General features: G+C 32.2%; 3 protein-coding genes across 3 annotated transcripts; all 3 read right to left on the reverse strand.

The window, feature by feature from the left end:
• Window positions 1-79: 79 nt before the first annotated feature.
• LOC145626398 (mitochondrial phosphate carrier protein 1, mitochondrial-like) lies at window positions 80-3,931 on the reverse strand. Its single transcript, XM_081678829.1, has 6 exons — window positions 3,692-3,931; window positions 2,825-3,174; window positions 2,690-2,733; window positions 1,556-1,770; window positions 1,346-1,470; window positions 80-561 (listed from the first exon to the last, which is right to left on the reverse strand). Exons 1-6 carry the CDS (start codon window positions 3,818-3,820, stop codon window positions 510-512), a joined length of 915 nt encoding a protein of 304 aa, XP_081534955.1. The 5' UTR covers window positions 3,821-3,931; the 3' UTR covers window positions 80-509.
• Window positions 3,932-4,999: 1,068 nt separating this feature from the next.
• LOC145638742 (transcription factor SRM1-like) lies at window positions 5,000-6,521 on the reverse strand. Its single transcript, XM_081689747.1, has 2 exons — window positions 6,286-6,521; window positions 5,000-5,459 (listed from the first exon to the last, which is right to left on the reverse strand). Exons 1-2 carry the CDS (start codon window positions 6,519-6,521, stop codon window positions 5,000-5,002), a joined length of 696 nt encoding a protein of 231 aa, XP_081545873.1.
• A 1,823-nt stretch (window positions 6,522-8,344) lies between these two features.
• Window positions 8,345-8,671, reverse strand: LOC145638752 (protein RADIALIS-like 4). The gene has a single exon (XM_081689758.1). It carries the CDS (start codon window positions 8,669-8,671, stop codon window positions 8,345-8,347), a length of 327 nt encoding a protein of 108 aa, XP_081545884.1.
• Window positions 8,672-11,158: the final 2,487 nt, after the last annotated feature.

The raw sequence follows: 11,158 nt of genomic DNA on the forward strand, positions 1-11,158 counted from the left end.
ATACAATGTGGTGGCTTGAATGGAGCTCTCAAGTGGAAGCTTCTTTGATAGTAAATTAGAAACAAAAGTACATCTCATCTGAGAATTTAAGAATATTTTGCATCAAAAAGTTCCTGGAATAAAAAACACTGTTTTCATGGCTTTTATGTTTTACCCTTGAGATAAACAAAAAACGCGATACAATCCAGTCAGGAATCCACATCCGACCTCATCTAACTAGATCTCATCACAGAATCAAATATGCCGTCCAGTTCGACTTCGGGAATGTAAAACTGGACGGCATGTTAGATGTTACAGAGTACAACCTATGCACTAACACAGAGACAAGAATCACAAGGTTATGATATCAAACCTGGTAAACAAAATCCAGCAAATGAATGGGTGTAATGTTAATGTAAACAGAACTCGAAGTACGGTGTTTGGTAAAGGTTGTGGGAAGTAAGCCAGTTCTTGCAACTAACATGTTTTGATGCCAAATGAAAGCTTCAGTGAATTTCAAAGGCTTGAATTCATAATGTTGTCTCCAATTCTCTATTGCAGCTGATATCTCCACTAGTCGGTCTGCACGATTTAACACAAGGAATATCATTTATCAGTAGTAAGCATCATGACAAAGGGGTAGTTAACAGAATTTTGTCTTATAAATTGAAATGAAACAAAGGTTACATGAATCATGAATTAACAAGGAATACGTAGAACTAAAATGATTTTGACGCAATTATGCAGCATTATGCGAAAACTGCAAGGCTCTATGATCTATGGTGGTAGATTTCAGCTATACTGTAGTAAACTAGTACTTGATACTTGATAACGTTCTTAGTCAAGGCTATGAGCCTATGATTGTTATCTATCAGTCAGGGTAAAATATGAATGCTCAAAGTAAAACTTACTAAATTCAGAAAGTGCCTTATTACTTTGGGGAAAGAATTGTGGTCTATTATACAGAGAAAGCCCAGACAGGAGTAAATTTTTGCAGGTCACCTCAAGCATAGAGGCATTAAAACCAATTAATTGATCATACAATTATGAACTATGCTGCTTATTTAGTAATCAACAATGTAGCCTACATAGTATGAATGCAAAAGGGCATGTCAAGTATATAGCCATATACCGTGAAATCACAATGGCAAGTTGGCAACACCTATCATCAGAACAAATCGATTCTCTATAATGGTTATACTGGTTAGTGGTAATAAATGGCTTCCGCGACAGATAAGATATCTTGGCTCAAAGAAGCATTATATCTATTTATATTGAGATATATTAAACTAGCACGATTTATGGAAGATTGGCATAAGTAAAGGGTAAGATTGATTATATTGCGCAATCATAAAAGAGTACTTACAGCCCATTCATGACCTTTATGCAATCATAGAAGAACCACTGCAAAGTGACTACTGGTCCTACTAGTATTATCCTTATGGAAAGGCTTCTTGTGAATAAGTTTGCAAGTCCAATTTTCTTTACAGCCTGCAAATCAGGGGAAAAAAAATCACTTGTTTAAATCAAAGTGCTATGTGTGCGATTTAAGCTCGGAAGGAGTAGTGCGTCTCACCAATCTAATGGTGTCGGCCTTCTTGTTGTACATCGAAGTAACAATGTTATCAGCTGGATTTGATACAAGACTACCAACTGCTCCAGCCGTATATCCTGCTATACATGTTATACTGAGCTGCCTAGCTTTGGAACAATCTTCTTTTTTCTTATTGAGAACATTAGAATATAAAAAATCCACAGTATGCTCAAATGTCGAGAACATCACCATAGAGACTGCAGGAAAAAATTGAAATCAACTCAGACAACTGGATTAGATTTAAATTTTAAAGTAAAGTTATTCGTATATATATATCAGAAACCAGGGCACGCATACAAATTTAGGAAGAAGAGGAAAGTAAATCACAAAACTTGCACATAACCAATTTGCCGTATACATCATCAACTTAAACTCCCTCTGTCTGGAAAATGATGTTTCATTGTCCTATAATCTTAAATTTAATGTTTTTATTAATCCCCTGACCAATTTCCCATGTATGGCCTTTTGAAAACATCACCCCTCATCCTACGTGCTCCCTTCCTCAGCATGTCCATCCCACCTCTATGTTCTCTCTTAAATCAGAACCAAATCAGCTAAACAGTTGAGCTCTCATAATCGATAACATAACTGTCTTCTGCTACTATCTACAATACAAGTTTCTGCAGCATGTACACATTGAAATCCACTAGGCTGCTTAAAACCATTCACAACTTTTGCTCACTGACGGTAGACTTGAAAAATTTATTGAATGGTCAGCTAGTTTGACCCACTTTCATAAGCACTAATGGCCAAGTTCAGAAGAAGGTTTTGAGGGGAAACTAGCTCGATAATCACCCAACCCATATTCACTAAGTAGGTAAAACAAAAGCTGAGTATCTTAAGAAATAGTGGCAATATCTTGAGAATTGAGATTGTAGTGATAATTGATTATTATTATGGAAATTTGACGATTTTCTTGAAAATTCCAAAATAGCACAATGGACTGTAAATCCTGATCACGGGTTTACATAACATAACAATCCTGTGTCAAAGTCTGCATCAGATGATTTCTAGATATCCTAGTTATTATATGATTGATCCTTGCAAGATATAACCCTAATTCCCTATTTTACAAATGACCAGTATACCAATGTCTAATAGAAAAGCAGAATTTACATGGAAGGTTTCGACCCCAAAGTGGAACAAGCCCTCTGTAAAAACTGCAAATCGAAATGAAAAACAACAACAGTTAATAGACAAGCAATTCACAAAACAATTACCATGTATTAACTGCGGTGGTTAGATTATTACCCATAGACGCCCTCTGATGCATACAGCTTGGGGAATCCATCACGCAACCCTTTGCCGAAAGTAGGTTGTGCTTGCACCCGGACCTTGATGGCTTCAAAAGGACAAAGCACAACGTTGGCAATCACCTCAGCAGAAGCACTACTAGCAAAGAAAACCAGACTCCTGTTGCTATCTGCGAGCACATTTGAATACAGCTTCTTGAAGTACTCGTATAGACCAAACCTACAACCACCTTGCATCCCATAACCAATACATTTGGTAGCCCACCCTCTCCAAAGCACAGAAGGCCCTTGTTCTCTTAGCAAAGTAGTTAGACATGAGGTAATGCTATAGTACTTGACAGGGTTCACCTATGAACAAAAAGTTTCCAATCAGATTATTTAGATATCTGCTTGAGTGCTTGATTAGTTTCAACTAATCTACAGTAACAGAAACCTGTCTCAAACTCAAGCAGAATGACTCATCACCTAAATATGACCCGATATGAATTGAGTCAAACTGAAACTAATCGAACCACGCATTCGGCATTTCCAAATCTCCAACTACAAGAACGAACAAGAACACACCACATTCCCCTTAACCCTAGACAGAAGTAACACATACAACTATACAAGGGCCAATGGAGGTTCAAATTGACAAATAAATCAACAAGAATTTACAGAAAGATTCAACCTTTATTGCTAGAAGAAGGTATACTCTTTATTTCCCCTCAAATTAAAACATAATCAAAATAAAATTCAAGGTTCAAATGTCGCAATAATAAACAAGAGAAAACCAGAAAATTATATCAAGGAGATACCCTAAATCATATATAATCACAATTGAAAAATTGAATTGAAAGATAAAAAGGGGGTTAAGAGAAGGAACCTGCATATTGACTTTAAGAACATCAAGAGGGGTGACGATGACATGGGTGGTTCCAGCGCTCAATACTCCTCCTACTGTGCATAGCCCAATGTACCCACTTCTTCCTCCTTTTTCTTCTTTCATTTTCATTACTTTTTTATGGTTTCCTTACCACCATTTCTGGGGTTTTAAGCCATCTCAAGGAACCTACTCCGGTGCCGGCTGGCTAGCCTCCAATGTTTCTTCACTTTGTAAAATGTTCTTATACCATCCGAGAAGAATGTTGTATTATATTCACCTGATTTTTATTTATCTTAATCGAAACTTAACCTTTTTTTTTTTTTTTAATAGAATCTAAATTTAATTAAAATTTATTTTAGTTGTAATTTGAACTTAGGTAATTCATATTGGAACATATTTTTTCTTGAACTGAGCTTATTTTGAACTTATTTTTCTTGAAGTGAACTTATCTAATCTTATTAGATCTGAAATAAGTGAAAATAAAGTGAATAGAACATTACCTAAGCTGAATAAAAATAAACTTTAATTGAAATTTTGAAATTGATCTAAATTGAACCTAAGTACTTGAAGAAATGAAATTTAAAAGTGATTTGTTTCCCACAATGAGTTAATTGACCCGACCCTAAAACACTCATATTGAAACTCTTCTTATATTACCAACATATGGCGTTCCTGATCAAATATACCCATGTTAAAAGAATTCTTACTCGATCTAATTTGTCTTTTACCCCAATCAATCACATGATATACCTTTAAAGTTTTATTATCTTCACCTAAAATAAGGTGTTTTAATTTGATTTTAATAAGGTCTAATTTGGTCGAGATATATTAAATGTTGAGTGCATTTTTACAAAAATCTTTAAGTAAATATTATCAAATTGAATTTTGTTAAATTCATTTCATCACCAATGCATCATTCAAAAATCCTAATTAGCTCATTTTGGAGTACTATGCATGCAAAATCCCTTTCACGTTTGAGGGCTAATTACTTCCTAATTTTCCCAAGTAAATACGCTTTAGACATTTCAAAATCTGACCGATGTGCTGTAATTCAACTTCAAGTTACCAAAATGCAAATCAATTAAAGAGCCAATTTGCTAAAATACTTAATTAGTACTTAATATTCAAGTTGTCATTTAAAGTACATGCATTACATGTCAACATAATTACTTCATAATTAACTAAAATTATTTAAAGCTAACCTTTGGATACTTGACTACTAGCCAATTACATACTTAAATATACGGCCTAATTAGTTTTAGACAAAGGGCATATAACTTACATAGTTACATAGCTTAAGGAACCTAATTAAATAAATATGTCATTATAATCAGAAATTATCTCATCATAATCAGCAAATAATTTATCATAATCCAAATCATCCAAACTATCTTCCACAACAATCTGTGAGTTGATGTTATTGATGCTATTCAAAGCTGTTGCTGGATCAGCATTCGACGAATCATGTTGTCCAACAACAACATCATCTGGCTTGTTATTGTTATTACGGTTGTCACTTTGAGGGATACGTTGAATGACCGAATGACGAATAGGTTGCCTTGGAGCAGTTTCGACGATAGAGGAGTTCACGATACGAATGTCGTGGATGCTGGCACGACGTTTTTCGACAGGGGTGCGACACTTGAGACGCCTGTAGTACTTCTGCCCATGGCTAGCTACTTGGGATGCTGTCTTAGTTGGTACGTAGGTTTCTGCTATGCTCTTCCATTCTCCTTTTCCAAACATGTCTAGCCCTTCCAAAAATGCCCTGTGTATATCGGTTTTTTAAATAAGGAAAGGTAAACAAAAGTTAGGAAAGTGTTCTCTTAATACTGAAACCTAACATATATAGTAGAATTTAAACATCATCAATTCATCATAACATTTTAAGTAAAGTGTAACCGTACAAAATCGTATTTAAAAGTAAAGCTAGACGACAAATTTAATACGACGTATTAGAGATTTAGGGCATGAAATGAATGAGAAGGCTAAAATTGTTAACTAAAATCTTTAATTCATTCTATAACTGCATACCGATACACGACAACCGTACAGCCTAACTGTGTGTGTGTGAGGTGTGACACCTAAAACATTTGATTATTGGTTGGTAACTATGCTCTAAGATGTATCTAAAACGTACTAAAGCTAAACAACAAATTAAATTTAATACGACATAGAAGAGATTTAGGGCATGAAATAAATTAAAGGACCTTACCTGAAATATATTATTCTATAAATAGGCAAAATACCTTACATGTAATCTTTTATTCTAAAATTGCATAAAAGTACACGACAATCGTACGGCCTGATTGTGTGACATCTTAAGTTTTTTTTTTTTTTTTTTTTTTTTTTTTTTTTTTTTTTTTGATTAAGAGACATCTTAAGTTTTTGATTGGTCAATAAATGTGCTCTAACTCAAAATCTAATTTTATTCTCTTATTTTCTTACCTAGTTAATAATGAACAAATTTGTATCTAAAAGTAAAGCTAGACCACAAATTTAATACGATATAATAATCGAGATTTAGGGCATGGAATAAATTATTATGACTGCATTAGGGCACAAATAAAAGATCCGATGAGTTACTTAATTACCTATGCTCTTTTTTTGTCCATGGTGCACCCCTGCATGGCTTGCGATCAACCTTAGCTCCGTTATCATCTCCACCAAAGCCACCAGTTTCATCCTGCTCAATCATCGCGGTATCTGCAACGAGTTTTTCATAGTGGATCTTGATTTGTTCAAGAGATTTCCATGGCATTATAGCCATGATTTTTTCATAAAAATCAGGAGAGGTAACATCTAACTCAGCTAAAGCATTCTCAAACATCTTGTTTTCAAAACATGTCCACTCTTGATTATTATCACTACATTCACTATTATTATTATTAGAATCAGAAGGATTCATTTTTTTTTTCCCTTGAAAATGTTACTTTGTAACTTTGATAGAGATTTAAATGACCAAGCTTGCTTCTTACAACAAACATTCTTATTGTCATTTATAATGTAAAAAGAGTATCAGAAAGGATCCTCAATTTCATTACATTTAATTCAATTTCGGCATTATTATCAATAACATTAAGTGAATGAAATCTAGTTTGTGACATATGTCGAATTAAAGCCATGAAAAAAGAGGTGAAACACAAAATGAAACAATAAAATATAGATAAAGTCGAAATAAGATTCGTCATTTTGTATATTATGGACTTAAATAGGAAATAAATTGTGCTCAAAATGTACTCTGTTTGATATCCATTTGGGTTGCCTTGATTAAATATAACGTGAATGTTTCATCGGATTTTTAGGTTGTTACATTGTGTGTAATATTACTGATGATATACATGTGGCACCTTTGAGAAACCTCTGATCTTTAGAACCTTTATATTTTCTTAATAACAAATATTAGACATTTAGACACTTCATTCTTTATTGTCTTGTTGCATACAAAATATTACTTCTATGTTTGCAAAAGTTGTTACTAAGAGTATTACGTTTCCTTTTAGTCATGCAAGCTTATGTGATTCAATTATACTGAGTACAAAATATAAGATACTACATGTCGCGTTGCGTATTGTGTATTTGTGTGTATATATTAATATATATTTTGGCTTAGATTTTGTACAATTTTAATCGACAGATCTTTTTAATAAGAAGGTAAAATTACACACAAGTATGTGCGCTTTTGTAGATAAATGGGAGTAATGATACAATTAACGAGCGATTGTATGGATAATTTGTACCTAGATTATTCTAATGTTTTTTTTTTTTTCCCATTAATAAAGTGTATTTTTAATTAATAATTTGTATTAACATTAGGATTGATCAGATGTATATACATAGCCATTATGCATCGATTGGGATGAATTCAATTCCATATATTCAATGATAGACACAATAATTGAAGTCTAATTGAAAAACGAACTCATAATATTATATCATTGCAAAATTTGCAATACATTCAAATAGCGAATAAGATTAATTAAGTTGTGAGAAACAAATTAAGGATAATGATACTTTTCATGATGAAATGCACATGTTTTGCATGCTTAATACTTATATTATATATTATTCACGGAGGGGTAAACTATATAGAGATTTCCAACTTTGTCTTCAATTTTGTTTTTGGTTAACATTCTTTTGAAGCTTCTTGAAATACTTTTGGGCATGGCTACCAACTTGTTTGGGACTTTTGGATGGAATACAACACCTTGAAATAGAAGCCCAATTTCCCTTTCCATACTTCTCTAAACCTTGTAGGAAACTCCTGCGTTGACATTATTGATCTTCTTCATTAGTGTAAAATAAGGAAAAATAAATTAATTAATTACTATAATATGATTTACAATCTCTTATTTATTTGAGTGTACCAACTTGAGTAAATATAACTAAAATTAAGTTTCAATCGGTATAGTAAATTATTACTCCGTAGTAATTATTATATTACTTTAAATTGGTAACTATATAGCATATGACAAAAAATCACTAATAACTATTTTATTTTTTACTATTTTTTGAAAAAGTAATAACAATTTTAATTGGTCACTAGTAAAAGTGTAAAGCTACTGTAACTTAGTAAAATCGTTTTTAAAATATTAGTTAGCTAAAATAAGGTGAAGAAAACATGACAGAAAACTAATTCAATTAGTAAAACACTCACTCATGTTCATCTTCAGTCCAACGAACACCGCCGCCCTTCCTTTTCTGCCCCGGTACAACTCCTTGGCATGGCGGCGGTGGTGCATCATGGGACATCGACGATGATGAGGAATCATCACCATAGATATCATCAAGCTCTTCATCTAAAAGACCTGCTTCAATCATCATAACATCATGCATCAATTCATCAATGTGTGTTTGGATTTCCTCAATTGTCTTTCCTGGCATTCTTAAGGCAATCTCTTGAGCCAAATTTTGGCTCTCAAGACCCAATTCTGCTATGGCATTTTCAAATACCTTATCCTCTTCAAAACTCCAACCCATTATTATTTTTAATTAGTTTTGTTTTATTTTGTGTTTTTTAATTACTTTGTATACACTAATTAACCTCATTACTTATATATATAATTGAATAAATCATGTATATGATTATATGAATAAGAATAGAAGATCCAATTGGACGATGCAATAAATTTTTTATGCAAAATCTCCAAAGCTTTGATATCTTTGATGAATTATTACTAGAAATGTACATACAAAATGACAATTGGTGAAAATCTTCATTGCCAAAATCTTTTCTTCTACTTTTTTACTTTTTTTTTTTTTTTTTTTTTTTTTTTGTTGGGTTGATTTCGCTATCAAACTCGGATATGATTTTTTTTCTTTTTTTTTTTTTTTTTTTTTTTTGTTGGGTTGATTTCGCTATCAAACTCGGATATGATTTTTTTTCTTTATATTCATATCTTCCATATCCTTTAATATTCTTTCATATATTCCCATATGCTTCACAATCTACTTAATGTATTTGCAAAATCAAGAAAAAAGTGAATGTAAGGAAGTATATCAAAATGAAATAGAGGGAGCATTTTGATTTGAATCCATTTTGATTTAAAAAAACTAATTGTAAAAATCATGAAATTGAAAATAATAATCATGAATCACGAACAAATGTAATTTATTAACTCATCTAATTCATTCCTTAACTTGAATAAAAATATCTCTATTATACGAAGTATAGGAATATAACCTAGTAGCTAAGCAAAAAAGATATATGAGAGTATGTAAGCTTTGAAGCTCATAAGTTGGTTAGATCTTCCCTTTAAGTTTCTGTTATACCACGAAATCTGAATGAATTATTTATATTGATAATGCTTTAAGCATTTAAAACAACTTTTGAAATTCAAGCATGTATATTTAATTTATTATGTTGGAACATATTAAAAAATTCTATAATCTATACTAATCTATTAAAAGGCGTTACTAACAACCAATTGGCTGTTGGTGTAGTGGTGATTGGGACTACACTTGGTAGGGAGGACCAGTGTTCGATCCCCCGCAACAACAATTGGGAGGGGACTGGAACCTAACCACCCAGAACTGATTCCCGAATCCGGATTAGCCCAAAGGGTGACCCGGGTAGAACACCAAAAAAAAAGGCGTTACTAACAATGTCTTTGTGCCACGTAAACCACGACACGTCACTTACTCCATCTCTCATTATACCACATCATCACTATTCAATCAACCTAAATCATTATGCCACGTCACCTAATTCAAACAACCAACCTCTTATAAGAAAGATGGTTATTTTACCAACCTCTAAGAAAGATGCTACACACTAGTATTTCTATTACAAAGTGGAAATGTAATGGTTGAAGCATGAAATACATTGTTCCATTATTTATAGAAGCAAAGATAAAAAATAAAAAAAAAAAAAAAAAAAAAAAATCCCATTAGTATTAATTATTACAATAGATAAAAAAAATCCCATTAGTATTAATTATTACTTCGTATCATACAATAAAATAAGAAGTGAAATTGAATTTGCTTATAATCGCATGTAAGTCAAAGAATGTCAACTAAAAACAAACAAAGGACTGAGTACTATTCTTTTTCATGTATATTTCCCCTCTTTTTTAATCTTAGAACTTTAACTTCAACATTTTTCAATTCACACATATACACTGTATTACATATTATAAAACTTGTTCTTCTTATCATCATGATTAATAATTTGTTTGTGTTCTTCATATATAACACGGTTCACTATACACTTGGGTTTATGACCTAATTTGTGGGTTTCCCTTATTACTTGACAAGCATGTTTATCTAACTACGAAAAGGACTACATACTGTCCAATTCTCACCTATACATCACATGAAAATTCCTTATTAGTTTATCTAACTCACATGAAATATGGTATTGGAGACATGCACTGAGTATAATTATAAGGATGTCTTCTGAATAGTAGGAGTATTCAATGATAAAGCATATGCAAAAAGGTGCTCCATATAATAAGGAGTAGGGGCAACTTCTATCAAGTAATCAACATGTGATAAGAAAAGGAGAAAAAAGGTGGGTCAAGTGAGTCAAGTCATTAGTCTTAGGCTATACTATCAATTAAATGACCAAAGTTAGATATCTTTTCCAATAAAGGTAGAAATAACATATTTAATCATGTCAAAGTTTGATTAAAGCTTCATCTTCTAGAATCATTATATACCCTCCTTGAGATTCATCACTTAAGAAAAACGAAGGGAGTATATGAAATATTTAACTGTTTTTAATATACTACCTCCATTACATATTATTTGCAACGATTTGATATAAAGTAGAGAGGAAAAATGTCTAATCGTTGCACATAATATGTAACGGAGGTAGTAGAATTAATCTTTCTTTGCCTCAAAAAAAGAATTAATCTTTCTCTCTTGCGAGATCACAGTAAGTATCAACATACTATGTTAAGACATAATTCTTGACTATAGTTATCAATAAGTATAGATTGTAAAAAGTAGATACCCGAAAATTTT

This window comes from Chenopodium album, chromosome 1, assembly GCF_948465745.1.
Source record: "Chenopodium album chromosome 1, dcCheAlbu1.1, whole genome shotgun sequence".
Classification (NCBI taxonomy): Eukaryota; Viridiplantae; Streptophyta; class Magnoliopsida; order Caryophyllales; family Amaranthaceae; genus Chenopodium; species Chenopodium album.

Excerpts from the sequence above, each read along its gene's own strand:
- LOC145626398 (XM_081678829.1), bottom strand. The coding sequence starts at position 3,820 with ATGAAAATGAAAGAAGAAAAAGGAGGAAGAAGTGGGTACATTGGGCTA. Across the intron at positions 1,471-1,555 it reads AGGCCGACACCATTAGATTG|GCTGTAAAGAAAATTGGACT; the intron begins GTGAGACGCACT and ends CCTGATTTGCAG. Across the intron at positions 562-1,345 it reads ATAAAGGTCATGAATGGGCT|ACCGACTAGTGGAGATATCA; the intron begins GTAAGTACTCTT and ends TAAATCGTGCAG.
- LOC145638742 (XM_081689747.1), bottom strand. The coding sequence starts at position 6,521 with ATGTTTGAGAATGCTTTAGCTGAGTTAGATGTTACCTCTCCTGATTTT. Across the intron at positions 5,460-6,285 it reads TGGACAAAAAAAGAGCATAG|GGCATTTTTGGAAGGGCTAG; the intron begins GTAATTAAGTAA and ends CGATATACACAG.
- LOC145638752 (XM_081689758.1), bottom strand. The coding sequence starts at position 8,671 with ATGGGTTGGAGTTTTGAAGAGGATAAGGTATTTGAAAATGCCATAGCA.